Consider the following 17,978-nt stretch of genomic DNA (forward strand, 5'->3'; position numbering starts at 1 on the left):
TTACTATACGTTACTCCTCCTAATGTGGGCCTATAAAGTAATTCGTTTCAGCTTCCACTTTCTTTAGTTATTGATTCCGAACAGTAGATATTGAATACAATTATTATTTACTTGTTTTGGAATTAAAGCAAATATATGCGTCAACGTAAATTAAGCCTACTGCAGTATGGGAACTTTTTCATTGTTTCGGACGCGTAAATTAATTTACATATGAGGCATAGTATAATAGGCCTAGGCCTACAGGTACTTTTTTACAGGTAGTATTGTAGCGAAATGTCACGTAACATCGTCATTCAAATTTTAATTTGAATATTACAATATCTTATCTTCTCATTATTTATTTCCATCTTAGTAATGCGTTTTGTTGTGGGTCCTTGCGAGACAAGTTGTAACTTCTAGATCCATGATAATAATGACTACCAATTACTGCTTTATCTATGTTCACTTTAATATCTTTTTTTATGTTCATTCATTATTATCTGAATAAATGTTATCTGAATCTGAGTCCATCTCCCCGAGAGTGTAATTTAATTCGCTTCCTTTAGATATCTGACTTGCTTCATTTTACTCTTCCTTCGGATGTCTGCTCAAGAACCATCTTCTTGTTTAGTTGCTTCCTTTTTCCTATCTTTTCTTCTGAAATGGCCAATTTAATTTAATTCATTTTAATTTTAATTCTAAATATTTTATGCGTTAATGTATATCTTTATAAATTATATTTATTTTAATTAGATTTTTATTATTAGGCCTACGTGTTCAAACGTTGTTTGTATTTTTGTGAGGGTCCTTAAGGATCGGCTTCGGCTGGATGGACCATCCTCGTAAAATATTAGTGAAATAAAAGTAAATAAATAAATAAACATCGATTGTCGTTCGCAACCTTTTTGACCGCGACCTCATGACCCCATGATCCTATTTTGGGAACATTGCGTCATCGGCATCATCTTTACATTGTTCTACATTTGTCCCTAATTTTTAAAATTGAGGGCGCTAAGCATAACATTTGCGAGATCGAATCCACAGACAAAAAACACTGACTGAACCGACTCGCCGCACGTCATCAGAGGGAAAACTGTAAATGTAAAATGTAATCAGTGTTGTAGATTCTACAAAACTGAGAACATTTCACATATAGGCCTAGATCAGTGTAAATTGATAACAAGTATCGGAAACAATTTCGCGACCCATACATTTTTGAGTCGCGAGTCGGTTGCGGAACGGCGCTCTATAATAGTACAGTAAAAGTAATAGTAGTCTATAGTAGAAGGAGGCACCGGATCCCTGAAAAGACTTAACCGATGCTAACTGGGGTACTTACACACTGATCACCAGTTAGTGGTGATGGTGTATCCCCATACTCCAGTTTGGGTGCTAGCTGAATGTTTTTGTCCTTTTGTTCTCTTCCTCCTCTTCTCGTCCTCTCCACTCTTTTTCTTTCTCTAAACATCGTTTATTTGCGCTATATAAATCTATCTATTATTATCATTATTATTATTATTAGTATAATAATGATTTTTAAAATTACGTTTACACATGTGACGTTTAAATACGGAACAATTATGTCCACAGTTGAAACGAAAGAAATTCTACAAGACACCATTTTACACGAGAATTTAGGAATATACAAGTAACTGTACGATCTATAAATTGATGAATTATAAATTGTGGAATAAAAACCAGAACAAGTTTATATAAATAAAAAGCGGAGTGGTGAATAATAAATGTTTACTTTATATATTGAAAATTTAGTATGAGATGTATCAATGATTGGCAGAAAACTTTTATCCAATCGGATTTCCGAATTGTAGTTCATCGTTGGGGGCGTACGACTAATATTAATCGCCACCGAAAAAGTTTGCAGCCGGCCGCGAATCTTTTTATCGGTGGTGTTATTTGCATTTGTATTGCTTTTTATTAATGAACACTTCTAATCTGATTGTTAGTATTAGATTCAATATAAAATACTCATCATGAAGCTTATGTTAACTGATTTTTGTAGGCTCAGGCCTATCTATATTTTGTATAGGCCTCTGAGTCTTATTAAGCTAGCTAGGCATAGTCCCTAGTCTTATTAGGCCTAGGGGTAGGTAGGACCTAGAGTAATATTAATAAGGTAGACTCCAATTACCAAGCGGGCTAGGGGTAGGCCTAGGCCTAGTATTTTTAATATGCGAATAAATAGTTAAAATAATTATTATATCTAGGCCCCTAAGCTAGTAATAAGGTTTAATACAGTACAGATAACATAATGGGAAGGAAATGAGGGATTTGATTGTTTTATTAGCCCCCAATTCCTCGCACCATGCATTGTGCAATAATGCTATAAATGACAGCACAAAGCTGACACTTTTCTAGCTTGGACGGTGGTAAATTCTTTACAATGTTTTTCTCTTGATTAGGTTTAGATTTAAAGAATTCAAGACACCATGTATGAGATCAAATCAACATTTTTCAAACTAAAATGTGTTAGCATTTTGATACTTTGTACAATGTTACTACATATGACATTAGGTATGTAAAAGGTGAGGAGGTCATTAGTTTAAAAATCACCATTTTTAGTCAACGAAAAGGAAATGAAAAGGTTGAAATTGTATATAGTTTGAAAAAACTACAATTACAAAAACTGTCTTATTTTTTATTCAATGGTAAAATAGAAGTATCCTGAGGCGATGATGTTACTGAATACTTACTTACATAACCTTTTTTAGAAGTTCAATAACTTTCCAAATGTCCTCTTAATCTATTTTAAAATGGTTTTAGTTTGCATGATTATATCCTATGGCTATGGATTAAATTTAAATGGATACAAATGTTAAATGAATTCTGAAATAACTAATATCATACTACCTACTGTATCTACATAGCGTATCATCCTACAGATTTTTTGCATTGACATTTTATACAGTAATCAAATATACAGAAATAAGTAATCTAAGGGCATTGGGTTACAAAACACATGAACTAGATTCACTGTTCATTTCTTCTACTTGGCTTTAAATATATAATAATAGTTCATTCTTATATAGCGCATATAAGCAAGCTCTCAATGTGCTGTACATAAATTAAAATAGACGAGAAGTGGCAATAATTTAAATTAATGAAAACTTCGAATGGGTTTTGAAACAGTTTCCAATAATCTTTGATTGATTTATAGTGATTTGTATATAAATTTATATATAAATATAAAATTTTAAATAATAAAGTCGCCTCCTTATCTTTCAAATTTATTCTCTGCTGCAAATTATATCCCTTACTTTTTTACTTGATTTGCTTAATATCTTCTAAAAGAATTTGAAATTGACCTCGATAGGCATGTAGTTGTCTTTTCTCTCCTTCCCTTTTTGTTTTTTTGTCTATTATATTGATGTTTTTATGCTTGTTACTATATTTTCTTTGTTTGTTTTGTTTTATCTTTATACTGGGTGACCTCTTCAGTCAAAGACTGATCTCCCAGAGGGCCCAGTTGGTGATCAGTGGCTGTGATGTACTAATACACCGGGGTAACCCCCTACTCGTCTCAAAAGATGTACTAGGTTCTTTAAAGTGCACACGAGCAAGTTGTGTACACTGGACCTACGGTTTATAGTCCTTATCCGAGAAGACTTTTTCTACCACCAGAACCATGGAGTTAGTGAGCCTCGAACCCCTGCCGATGTTATGGCTACGTGATTACGGTTCCACTGTCTTAACCGCTCGGCCACTCACTCACATCCATCTTATGGATGAATAAAAGGAAACTTACACTTCCATTTAAAAAAAAAGAATTTATCTCCTCAAACTAAACCCAGAACTAATTATATAATAATATAATAATTTCCCTATCGAACATTTATTGCTTAGAATAGTACTATAAAACTCTGTCTACACTATCAAACTTATGTTAATTACATTTTTTGTTAATGAATCGCTCCTACTACAACCACTGTTGATGCCCTAAATCTACCTTAAAAGTATCAAACTTTACGTGACAAACAAATGTGATGTGCCCATATATGGACATGATGATGTCATATCACTACCATATTTGGGCATATCACTACCATATTTGGGCACATCCCACTTTTTTTGTCAAACTAGTTGATAGTGTAGACAGAGCTTAAAATTCATTCATATACAGGATTAAAGATATCTTGATCTTTTCAGGTGTTGGAACTTGGGCAGAATGGAACAACTGGTCCACTTGCAGTATATCGTGCGGGGCTGGAGGCTCTGAGACACGTTTCCGTCTGTGTGATGGTGCCGACTGCATGGGTAGTGATTTTGAAGGCAGACCCTGTGTCAGTGTCCCGTGCCCAAGTAAGGATAAGTTTAGTATATAATAACATGCAATATAACCCTATTATACTTTTGGTACCCAAATAAAGTGTCCTTTAATAGTGGTGTCCTCTGAATAGGGGTTGGCAGTTTGTGTTGGAACATAATACAATATGTTGCTATGGAAAGTATAGCCTTAAGCATATACAGTAATATCCTTCATTCATTTCAAGGGAAAGCGTCCCCTTAAAGGGGGTGTCTCCTGAATAAAAGTGCCCCAAAGGAGGTGTATATTTCTACTCAAAAAAATGCAATAGAAAATATAAAAATTTGGTATAAAAAATTATTAAATGTACTGTACCTACAGAAGGCAGTAGGATATAAATATTTAACATTTATTATTAATTTTGTTTAAAACATGCTATTTCATAAAATATTAATACAAATTGCTGTTTATTGTTCAAATAACCCAATTAGTATTATATAACTTAAAAATCAGATGTTATGTTTAAATTTCAGTAAATGGTTACTGGCTGGAATGGAATCTATGGAGTGAGTGCACACTGACTTGTGGATCAGGGGAGAGAAGAAGGAATAGGCAATGTGTTGAACCACAGTACAATGGATTGCCTTGTTTAGGAACAAACAATGAAACAGAGATCTGTAATACTCAGTATTGTCGAGGTAAATACTATCCAAGAATCAATTACTGTACCATCAAATATAATTGTCGCCCTGAAAAAATTTAATTTAATTTTTTGGTTGAGACCATTTTAATGTCTTAATAATAGTCTTTTAGATTTTGTTAATCTATATTTTTCTTATTTGTACACATGCTTTACCAAATTGTTATCTAAATAATGAAATATTTTTTCAAATAATGATTATTTCACAGTTAATGGTACATGGTTACTGTGGACAGAGTGGTCATCCTGTCCAGTGTCTTGTGCAGGGGGTACAGAGGTCAGGAACCGTACCTGTGATGGACCTTACCATGGGGGTGACCCTTGCCTCGGAGAAGATGGTGAAGTTAGAGAATGCAATACACACCCATGTCCAAGTCAGTTAATTTTTGTATAATATGAAAAATAATCATAACAATTTAGTATATTTTTATAATCTCTTTTTATCTTTTTTGTTTTATATGCTCCCGTTCATATGTAATTAAGATTGTTTGCTCACTTTTTTATTGTGTTCTTCTTTGTTTTATATTTGTAGATAACATGTTTGCCCGCTGGGATTGTTGTCATTTTTTTATACCAAATAAATAAATAAAATAAATAAAATAATTGTTTGTTTAAATCATTAAATAAACTAATGTAATTTTTTAATTTACGGTAGAACACCCTATTGAGGGAACACTTTCCTTTGAATGTTTTAACGTCGTGAGGTATTTTCCCGATTGATCGTAATCAAAACGGTACTGGGTTTGGTCTACTAGCGTTCCTGCTCCCAACCAGTACATCCATTCATAGAAGCCTTAATGAAGTAAGCCTACCTGGTGGTGGCCATAGAACGGTCCCGAGATAACGACTATACTTCGGCTTTAGTCGATAGAAGATTGAATAAATTGTTAGAGATAGAGTATACGATGTTATGATTATGTGTAGATATGCGATTTGTTCTTTTTATTCAAATGATGTTATGTATTTAATAAATTTGTTATATCAATTAATTAAATTATCGTAGATTGCATATTATGCGATAAATATTATTTAATAAATTTTTGATATATTATTATTATTATATTAATAAAAAGATATTTGTTAGTATAAATAAAAAATATAGATATAAGGAAGAAAAGCAAAGAGATTATGGAGCGGCTGTACCAGAATATACAACACTAAGTATTGTAAAGTTAATATATTAAAAATTTAGGCGATCTTGTCAAAGGTCAAGTGCCTTCAGTCTGCCACGTTTCGATATTCAATATTGAACTTGACCTTGAATCATGAATAACACATGAGATCTACTTACTAAATATACTAAACATGGATTAATTACATATTTTTTCATTTTCAACATTACTTAACAACATTTATTTGACGCCAGTTTCGTTCTTTGTCTCTAGTTGATGGTGGATTTTCTGAATGGACCCAATGGACTGTTTGCAGCTCAACATGTAATTATGGATTAGAAGTTAGAAAACGTTGGTGTAACAATCCACAACCAATGCATGATGGGAAAGATTGCAGCGGAGCACATAAACAAAATAGGGAATGCTACATCATCAGTTGCCCTCGTAAGCCATGTCCTATATTTGAATAATATTATAGATGATATAGCTCAAAAGTGTGGATATGATATTAAATAAAATATTTGCGCACACATTAAAAATTATCTTAATACAAAAATCCTGATGATGATCAAATAAAGATCGAAACATTTAATCATGGCTTGCCTCTTGTCATTTGGGGTCAGTTTTTTACTGTGTTATTTAAACATTCTTATTATGCAACTTAAAATAAATTTTATTTTTATCTTTAGTGTGCCCCAATTCCTGTTTAATTTCATCTTTAGTCAGTTACTATGATTTATATATTAATATTTTGATATTTTATATCATGTATTGTTTTGTGTAAGTATAGGCTTTTACATAATTTAAATTTTATGACTTTTTTACGTTTCAGAACCAGCTTTTATAACATATAAATATAGATAAATTTTGTCTATATTTTTTGTCTCGTAATTTGGAAACAGGTCAAATGAGTAATTATTAGTGTGTTTTGATCTCAGGGCACGGAGGTTGGTCAACGTGGAGTGAATGGACAACGTGTACTGCCGCATGTGGATGGGGCGCAAGAAAGCGTTACAGAGCATGTGACAACCCCGTGCCAACGTACGGCGGTGCATTCTGTGTAGGAACAGCAATTGCAGCGGAAAGCTGTATTGAGGAATTGTGCCCAGGTAAAATATTTAAGTAACATTAAATTACTAATTAAAATATTTTTTAATTTAAAAATAAAACTTTGACTTAAAATATATAATATTATTAAGCTCTGTCTACACTATCAAACTTTATGTGACAACAAAATGTGATGTGCCCATATGTGGACATGATGATGTCATACCACTACCATATTTGGGCACATCACACTTTTTTTGTCAAACTACTTTGATAGTGTAGAGATTTAGAATTATTTTCAAGTACTTGTGATTGTTATTATCAAATTGATATAAACTTCATTGTTCACAGTGCACGCCAGCTGGGGATTATGGGGCGAATGGGGAAACTGTAGTCAGAGTTGCGGAGCAGGCGGGACGTACATGAGAGAACGTGAATGCGACAGCCCCCCTCCCATGTATGGTGGCGACTACTGCATAGGAAGCAATTCTTCTGTAGCTGATTGCTATGTACAGAGATGTGAAGGTAATCTTAATAATTGTCAATTTCTATTCAAGGTCAGAATTTTGTATTAGATTTCGATTCTACCAATTTTCAACCGATTTTAATGCATTATTTTATCGCTAGATTGTATATAAGCCATGGATTAATAAATTGCTGCTAAAATAAAAATAGCATGCATGGAATATTTATTGAAAGCTTAGTTTAAAATATTGTTTAATATTTATTATGCATTTTTTTTTCAAGGTGAAATAACTTAATCATTTTTAATTTGTGAAATATTACAAGTTTTCTACAACATTAGTCAGCGCATAACAAAAGCAATTTGTGCCGTTATTGCATTTTACTACAGGAAGGCTTTTATTATAATATTGAGAATCAATACAAAAAAATTGATATAAATTATTATTCATAGCTATAAAGCTATATTTTAATATCATCTAGGCGGCATTTTTTGTTCATCTTTGCAGAGGTTATAAGACACACTCGCCTCCCTCAGGCCCATGATTATGGTAATCATTAGGGTCATGAGGATTACAGACCCAATCTCTCTTCTTCATTTTTCTCCGTCGGCAGCTGCTGGTACTGCTTATTCTATGATATTCATGCCAGTATCTCCTGTTTTTGTTTTCTTCTTTTTCTCTCAGATATACCTCCTTTGTGTCTTCTCTAACTACTCACATGTATGGAGTCCATTCTTTCATATTGTCATGCCAGTCACACTTTCTGCAACACCCCCCACCCCAACCTCAATCGCACTCCTTTTAATGATAACTTGCAGAATTATGTTAGACTATTTTAGTGCAAAAATACTAAAATAATATTGTATATATCCTTTTTTAGTATTAGCTGTTTAGTTTTTTTAGGTCTTCAACCTTGTACAAGCTTTTAGCTTTTTGTTGTTGATCCTTTTCATATTTTTTGCATTTTATCTTTGACATGTTTTATAATGTTTATGTTTTTTTTATGAATAAAATGAATGAAATGAAATGAAAATGAAATGAAATACACAAACAGAACCACTCCATTATAAACAAATATTAGCATATTGTTATTTTATCTGCCAAATTGCAACTTTAGCACATTTTTACGATATTAATATTGATTTCTACTTAATTGAAGAAAGTTATACTTTAGTTATGGTAAATCATACTTTGTTTCTATTACAATATTTTTTTTTGGCACAACAAATGTTATAGTGCAGACAGAGCATAATACTAACATGTACTTATAATTTAACTGGTAAAGTTCAAAACTGTTTATTTTATGACCATTTGATATGTGTAGGTGATGGTGGTTATACCGAGTGGAGTGACTGGGGAGTATGTAGCAAGGAATGTGAAACAGGTGTACAACAAAGAACACGCACCTGTACCAACCCACCACCTACACCTCCAGATGGACAATGGTGCCATGGTGTAGCAGAAAAAAGCAGGCCATGTAACACTCATATTTGTCCAGGTATGTTTCTTTTTCTACAAATATTGTAGTGATATGCTCAAATATGGTAGTGATATGACATCATCATGTCTATATATGGGCACATCACATTTTTGTCACATATTTCATGGAATGTTATGTCCTATTGGATCGAATGCCTTTCACCTTCAACGTAATTATTCTAAATCAATTTTAAATAAATTCTATATAAATTATTATATAGTAATTATTAATATTATTACATAAATTATAGAATTAAAGTCTTATATTTTTTTTATTTTTTTATGAATATTAATAATTGAGTTCATGGAGGATGGGCTGAGTGGAGTCCCTGGACACTGTGCGCAGTCACCTGTGGTGGGGACACTATCACAAGGGACAGGGTGTGTACCAATCCACCACCCCTATTTGATGGTGACTTTTGTGAAGGAGAGCCCTTTGAGGAAATTGATTGCAACATAAATGGATGTCCCGGTTTGTGAATTATTTTGTTTGAAGACTTTAGTTTTGTTTATTTAGGAAACTTATGATTGTTTATTTCTAATTTGATCTATAAAAAATAAAATATTTACCTCGCTTATGCACAAATTTGGTATTAACTATTTGATTATTTTCTTTTTTAAATAAATGTTCAATTAAATTAAGTATTAGTTATTATCTTTCTTTGGAAACAATTACATTTTAAAAAGAAAAAATAAGTAAATCAATATAGAGTTTTTTATTATAATATTAAAACCAAAATAACAAATGCTGAAAATAATTCTTGTTTTCTTCACTATTCCACATATTAAGTTTCTTTATACATATATTGACGTATATTGACAGTGAATGGTGCTTGGACTCTATGGTCCGAGTGGTCAAGTTGTAGTGTGACCTGTGCAGGTGGTACTAGAGATCGAACTAGGACATGTACAAACCCGGCAACTGCCTGGGGTGGGATACCTTGCCCTGAAGACGACGAGACTCAACAGTCTGAAACATGTAACATGTTTCCTTGCCCAAGTATGTTGGGACAATTTTCTTTATAAAAAATATTTATAATTTTTTGGAGAATATTATCATTATTTTTATGAATAAAGTAATTATTTTTAAATGTTACTTTGCTTATTTGTAGACATGTGTATTAACCACCACATTACAGCAAAAAATTAATTAAATAAAATTCAATTGTTTTTAAATTGTTTTATTTCAACAACATTTTACAAATGGTACATCCAGCCGAAGCTGATCATTAGGGACCTTCACAAAAATACAATATGACAAGACATAAACATACAACAATATGACAAGACATAAACATACAACAATATGACAAGACCTAAACATACAACAATATGACAAGACATAAACATACAACAATATGACAAGACCTAAACATACAACAATATGACAAGACATAAACATACAACAATATGACAAGACCTAAACATACAACAATATGACAAGACATAAACATACAACAATATGACAAGACATAAACATACAACAATATGACAAGACATAAACATACAACAATTTAAACATAAAACATAACCAAATCAAATAATGAAATAAATTTGAATCACACAGGAAATCAATTAAAACAATGAAAAAAATATATTTTTCATATAAAAGTTATAATTTAATTACGTAGTCGATGGTGGATGGTCTGGCTGGTCAGAATGGGCAGATTGTCCAGTGACTTGTGATGGTTTTGAACTGACCAGGACACGAACATGTGACAACCCTGTTCCTCAGTACGACGGCAACAAGTGTCCAGGAGAACCCACTGATGAATTCATGTGTAATGATCAGCCATGTCCTGGTATTTACATTTCTGTTACTCAGCCAGAAATCATTAATAAATTCATAAAATTATATCATGGCATAAATTAGGACATTATAGAGGGTGCAATATATAAGTATGGATATAGATCGGATAATTTTTATCAACAGTTTTTTTTTTCATCAATCATAATTACCATGAAACATACATTTAAGACAAGGAATGACCAGGTCTAATGTTTTTTAAGTAATATACTGCATATGCATTATTTTTACAAAATGTCAAGAATTGTATGGAATGGGGCTTTAATCTACTTGTGTTATCCTTTAACTAGTGGATGGCGATTGGTCGACTTGGAGTGTTTGGTCAGATTGCAGTGAACCTTGTGAAGGTGGTACCCAGACTAGATCCCGCTCTTGTTCGGATCCTGCACCAGCATATGGTGGTTTTCCATGTCCCAGTAATTTCACAGAACAAGAACTCTCCACGCCTGATGGTGTTGAGCAGGTTGAAACTGAAGAAATGAATTGTAATGAACACCTCTGTCCAAGTAAGTTCAAGTATTTTTTACAGCTAAAATTATTGTTTAATATAATCAAACTGAATACAATTATTTAAATTAAACCAGTAAAATACGTACGTGTGTGAAGTTTCGACTTGTCAACACAAGTCTTCATCAATGACTGGATGTTAGTGGTTGCTAGGAGCAGCTTTGGTGGTTGTTGGAAAACAATAAAATATAAAATATACTTTTGTTTATATAGTCCATGGTGGATACACAGAGTGGACCAAATGGCCAGAGTGCCCAGTAACTTGTGGGGGTGCTGAGATATGGCGCAATAGGAACTGTACCAATCCTGTACCGCAGTATGATGGAGACGACTGTCAGGGACCAAATACAGGGAGTAAACTATGTAATGACATTGTACAATGTCCTAGTGAGTATTAGTAGTAATCATTTTATGTAATATTTGTTTCCACTAGGAATTCGAAAGTGTCGGCTTATACGCACGCGTATTCATGTTTCCGTCTCACAAATCCCTCTCTCTACACATGTGTATAAGCTGACGCTTTCGATTCACACGATCAAATTCGCCTAGTGGAAAATCGGCTTAAATATTTATGATTCGCACATCTTTTGTCCTTTTGAGTACTGTATATTGTTACTGTTGTTGTAGCGGTCTTCTTCTGAAGACACTTTGCCATAATTGAGGAATATATTTCCCTGCTGGTGTTTAGTCACGATCAATATACATATACCAATACGATGCCATACAACTATATTTTAATTTTAACTTTTTTTGATTTGTTTAAAATTAAGATAATCTAGCTGCCAATGATGTAAATGGCGTATCTATATATGAATTATGCTAAATCTGACATAGGCGAGCACATAAACTCTATGCTTGCTTATCTCATTTTGTCTTATTTTAATATTACTATTATAATTTTACTCTCTTTAAAACAGTTCATGGTAACTGGGGGCGTTGGCTTTACTGGTCTATGTGTTCCAAGCAATGTGAGGGCGGTGAATCCAAGCGTATACGTCTTTGCAATAACCCTTCACCTCTGTATGGTGGAAAACAGTGTAATGGTACATCACAAGAAACTAAAACTTGCAATGAACACAGATGTCCAGGTAAATGACTAGTTATTGCTAAATAACATGTAACAACCAGGTAAAATGCTACCATATATTATTTTCTAATACATTAGGTCACCTTTCGTCCTTTTTGTACCTAAAATGAATAAAAAACAGTAATAAACAAATTTGTATTTTAACACAAACTATTGCTATTGATTTATGGCAAAATTACTAATTAATGAATTTAGAAGTATTTAAGAGCAATTTTAGTATTTAAAGTAATTTTTTTTAATATGTATATATTCTGCTTTAATTTTGTAGTTAAGTCACAAATCTGGACCTTATGGGCGACCAAGTACTTATGTATTGAATGAGTTTTCCAGAATAAAGAAAGATATGAAAGAATTTTATTCTGTGTTTCTTAAAGTATTTTTAGTAGGACTACTCATGTAGGCCTACTTTGTATAAATAGTTTTAATTAATGTGTACTTTATAATCACACATTTTATATATGTTTTTTATTTAATAATAACAAATTATATAACTATTTGTGTTTTCTGTTTATCTAAAGTTCTATCTACACTATCAAACTAGTTTGACAAAAAAGTGTGCCCAAATATAGTAGTGATATGACATCATCATGTCCATAAATAGGCACATCACATTCATTTGTCACATAAAGTTTGATAGTGTGGACAGAGCTTTAGTATTTGCCTCTTAATCATAAACAAAGTTCAACAATAGTTTGTATCCCTTTTTTCTGTAGTTCATGGTGGTTATTCAAAGTGGTCACCATGGGAACCTTGTTCAAAATCATGCGGTGGTGGCCAGACCCTTCGTACGCGTACTTGTACGAATCCTGTTCCGCAATTTGACGGAAATCCATGCTATGGAACGCTGTTTGAAAGGAAGTTATGCTCTGCTTTCTACTGTTCAGGTAAATTTAAACTGGATTAAAATGTTTAGCGCCCTCTATCATTACTAAACTTTCCAGTTAAAGGTCGTCTAGTGTACATTTTGTTGTTATTACCAATAGAAATCAATTTATATTGAAATCATTTGTAAAAATTAAATTATACTGTCTTATGTCTTATGAGAGAACATTAATTTATTATCTGTGACCATATAGGTTTGGGCATGGAGAATTTATTTCTCCATGGCTTGGGCCAGAAGCCTACAGTCATTGAATAAATTACGGCAAATAGCCTGAATGAATGTATTGACATTATATTTTGATAAATAATTATAATAATCTAGGAGTACCCTCTTAAAAAAAGCATCTATTGACATAATCAGCTACTCTAGAATTATTCAAAGGTTTTTGCACATATTAACACAATAACAGATAACATAAATCACTACCGATATTTCCTATTGGAATAGTACATGGTGGGTATTCCGAGTGGAGCGAGTGGTCTCTTTGTCCAGTCAGTTGTGATGGCGGCCCGTCTCATAGGATTAGAGTCTGCAATAGCCCTTCCCCTAAACATGGCGGTGACCCTTGTGAAGGCCCATCAACAGAGTCAACAATGTGCAACACTATGGAATGTCCAGGTAGGAACTTAGTGGTAGATCTGTGTTGGTTTAAAAAATTTAATTTACACAAATGAATGTACATATGAATGTACATATAATAGTTCATTCTTGTATAGAGCATATATTAAGCTCTCAATGCACTGCACATTATAAACCCCTCCCCCCCCCCCCCCCCCCTCGTCATATCTCAGGGAATTTAACGTTTTTTGATTGAGTTTTTTCCAATCTTTAGTGGATGGCAGTTGGACAGCTTGGTCTGATTGGTCAGATTGTAGTCAGACATGTGACCTAGGCTATCGTAGCTCACGTAGATCCTGTTCTGACCCTCAACCTCAATTTGGAGGCTTGGAGTGTCAAGGGGAAGCTTACAAAATGTACTACTGTCCTGTGCATAGTAGTTGTCCAGGTTTGTGGTACAATTCAATTTAGTGACATGCCACTCAACTATGCAGCTTTCATAAAAATCACATGTTCTAACTATTTTTAAACAACTTTATGAATGATCAATTGATTCCATTTAGCAACCTTTTTTTTCCTGTGACATGCCACTCAATTATGCAGCTTTCACGTCGAAAAGTCATTCTGCATATGCTCAGAAATGTGTGTAGAATGACTGTTAGACTCAACATCTACATGTGACGCATCTGAAACCGAAAGGTTGCTAATATTATTTGAATGCACCGTCAATATTTTATTTTCAAATGGAACAATAATGTTCATTTTGATATATTTGTGTTTTTTTTACAGTAATGCCAAGTGCACCGGTAAATATCACGTTCTCAGTGGTGCGTAGTGAACAATATATTGTCATTTTTCATTGGGACACCAACGCACAAATTCTATCAACTCAGTATTACAGTATTCAGGTTGGTAAATAATGAATTCTTAATGATGTATATTGAGAGAATAAAATGACAAGGGGTAAGAAATAAAAGCTTTATGTACAAGTTATATGTTAAATTGTGTCACTACATGGGATATATTAACTCTATTGTTTCATCGTTTAGCTGATATAGCATATATGATACCACCTAAATTAAGAGAATCAATATCATAACGCATTTAATGAAAATTCAGCCCGTTTTAAAATTATGTGAAATGTTTTGAGAAATAGAGTATCAGGGGGGAAGCTTACAAAATGTACTACTGTCCTGTGTATAGTAGTTGTTTAGGTTTGTGGTCTATTCATTCTTGAAACAGGACATATAGGCAGATACATAAATTATGTGTGTGATGTGGATCTGTGATTTCTTCATATTAGGCTAAACGACTACAAACCCCAGGCATTGCGACGGGTAACACAACATTCTATGACTGGCACACATTTGGTACAGTCTATGGCGCCAAACGAAGCATTGCAGTGAGGAACTCCGACGAGGTGGGCCTGTTCCAGGGTAACTTTGAAGTCAGAGTCATCTCAGGAAACGTTTATGGTGAAACAGTGTCAAAGGTCATGCAGTTCAATGGTAAGATTTCAATGTTGACAATCTAAGAATAAGTTAGGTCATGTTAATTCATTGTGCGCATGCAAGTAAATTGGGACATGCTTTCTAAACTCTATTCCTTTATATAGTTTTAATAGTTTCTAGGTGCAGACGAAAAAATATTTGTATTTTTATAAAATATAAAGTCAAAGTTATAACAGGACAAGAAAAATGTTTTTCTTCTGGTTTTGACCTAATATTTACGCTTTTATTTGCAAAACTCACTTTATTATATTGTATTTATCTTGACCATATATTAAAAAAACTGTTTTGTCGCAAACAAATCACATCAATGTGTAGGCCTTAGCATACTGGTCGAGTTACCAAACTATACCCTACCTGATGTTTCTATTAATAATACAATTTTTCTTACAGTTGCAAAATACCTCACTGGTCAATCAGCACACACATCCCCAGCAAGACTTCTACTGATTATTTTAAGTTGTATATATCTAATTGAATACATTGTCTTTTGAAAATTAAATTAAATTTTTACCCTACGGCAAGTTTTTTATTTCTACTTTGTTTAGGAATTCATCAGCATACAAGATGGTATATCTTTAAAATAATTTTTTTTAAATTTTATTTACATTATAGTTAGTGAATACTTATTGTATATTTTATTATTACAGTACTATTTTGAAATAAAGTTTATATAACAGAACTTTTCTGATCATGTGATTTATTTATGAAATAAATATGGTTTTATATTTATGTAAAATATTGAATCCAAACATGTCATAAATTAAATGAGAATAACTAAAAATATTTTTTTTATATGAAACCATATTACAGTATAACACACCTGAAAGTATCCTTAATTGCCATTTTATTGGTTATTTACATATCACATGCCATTCAATATTAGTTCTATTAAATGGAAAAGTGATATTTAATGGTACTATTGCATTTTGAGAATTTTGTGCAAGGCGGTGCTGTGCAACGGATCCACGTTTGAACATCAACCTGTATTGTGCGGTGTCTATATTGAATGGGCTAGCTTCCAATCAAGCCTTCGGCATTCAAAATGGAAGGAGTGAACTCATTAAATAAAAAGTTTACTTAAAACAAATAATGAATATTTTGTATTTGTTGAATAAAGATTATATTTTGTTTGTTGAAAGATTGACTGTTCCATTAGCAAAGCTCCTTTGTACAATATTTTTAAATATTAAAATGGGGATTATTAAAATGGGGATTTCCAAAATGCATGATCTCAACACATCTGCATTCATCTTCCAGGTACATCACATGTTATAACTATTTTTAAACAACTTATCAGTGATCAATCGAAACTGTATCTAGTAATGTTTTTATGTTCATTTTCACTGTACGTAAGTGATTCCATTCTAACTTTAGTTCTTACGCATGCTTATGCTTATACTGCTTACTTTCTTCTCCCATGACAACTAATTAGTCTATCCTCTTAGCTTTATATATTGCTGACCTTTGACATGTTGGTAATCATCATCATCGCTCTTATTCACGGATGCATGTTGGCAGATGCCGATCCAGAAATCAGGCTTATTTTCAATGACTACTTGAAAACTCATTTAATCGTGGGAGATAAATGCTTATTCATTTGCGAACTGCATAATTTTGGTTCAACTATTACAGCAAGTAATGTTCGATTTACGAAAAATGGTGAGACTGTTTTAAATTCGCAGCACCACGAAATTACGAATGATGAAAATCCAGTTAATTTGAAACTAAATCAACTACATGAGGATGACAGTGGAGAATATAGATGTGAGTATGATGGGTTGATGTCCAGTAGTAAAATACTCAAAGTATGGCCAGAATTGGAAGACCCTGTGTGTACACATGATGGTACATCGTACTACATCGGTGATGTCATCAAACTTAACTGTAGTACATACTCCTATGATGATCTTACCATAATCTGGAACCCAGATTATGATGGCAAGACAAGATTTCACAGTGATTCAGTCACTACAGATCAAGTAACGTTCACAGCTGTAGGGCCAACTGGATGTAAACAACCCATATGCCATTACCACGCTTTAGGGAGAAGTAATCATATAGAGTCATGTTTTTTTGACATCGTCATTAAGCAACGTTTAAGTATTTCACTTGAGACGGTATCAAGTCTTGAGATTGGACAGATTGCGGAATTTAGATGTATTGTAAAAAATGACATAAACGAAGTGTTCTACAGCTGGGAATTGCAAAATATTTCCTTGTCTAATGCAACAACTGATAATAATTCTTTGATAATTGAAAACTTTGAAAATGTAATGATTGGACTAATTTTAACGTGCACAGTAAATGGAACTTACTCGGAGGGATCAGCTTCTGTGGTACTGAACCAAGAACAGACAACAACAATAAAATTATTAAAAACATTGGCATCATCAACATTAATTGAAATTAATAACCAAACTATGAATATAAGTTCATCTGAACATAAAACAGAGAAACTGACCAAAGTTATTGAGATACTTATAATAGTTGGGTGTACAGCATTCGTTTCCACAGCACTTGTTTTACTTATTCTTTACAAGTTAGCGACAAGAGCTGATAAATATGAAAATAAAAGCCAGGCTG

The 17,978-nt window shown here is 32.9% G+C and overlaps 1 protein-coding gene across 2 annotated transcripts; it reads left to right on the forward strand.

Moving 5' to 3' along the window:
• The first annotated feature begins 4,052 nt into the window (after positions 1–4,052).
• LOC140052334 (SCO-spondin-like) lies at positions 4,053–16,048 on the forward strand. 2 transcript variants are annotated; one of them, XM_072097855.1, is made up of 19 exons: positions 4,053–4,296; positions 4,774–4,938; positions 5,150–5,314; positions 6,326–6,496; positions 6,991–7,161; positions 7,451–7,624; positions 8,888–9,061; positions 9,344–9,514; positions 9,866–10,042; positions 10,674–10,841; positions 11,137–11,355; positions 11,570–11,743; positions 12,274–12,444; positions 13,157–13,327; positions 13,774–13,944; positions 14,159–14,332; positions 14,674–14,792; positions 15,188–15,392; positions 15,786–16,048. In XM_072097855.1, exons 1-19 carry the CDS (start codon positions 4,248–4,250, stop codon positions 15,884–15,886), a joined length of 3,090 nt encoding a protein of 1,029 aa, XP_071953956.1. In that variant the 5' UTR covers positions 4,053–4,247; the 3' UTR covers positions 15,887–16,048. The 2 variants fall into 2 exon arrangements, with proteins under 2 accessions (XP_071953956.1, XP_071953955.1); XM_072097854.1 differs by having other exon boundaries at positions 4,054–4,296; positions 10,674–10,844; positions 11,140–11,355.
• Positions 16,049–17,978: the final 1,930 nt, after the last annotated feature.

This window comes from Antedon mediterranea, chromosome 6 (assembly GCF_964355755.1).
Source record: "Antedon mediterranea chromosome 6, ecAntMedi1.1, whole genome shotgun sequence".
NCBI lineage: Eukaryota > Metazoa > Echinodermata > Crinoidea > Comatulida > Antedonidae > Antedon > Antedon mediterranea.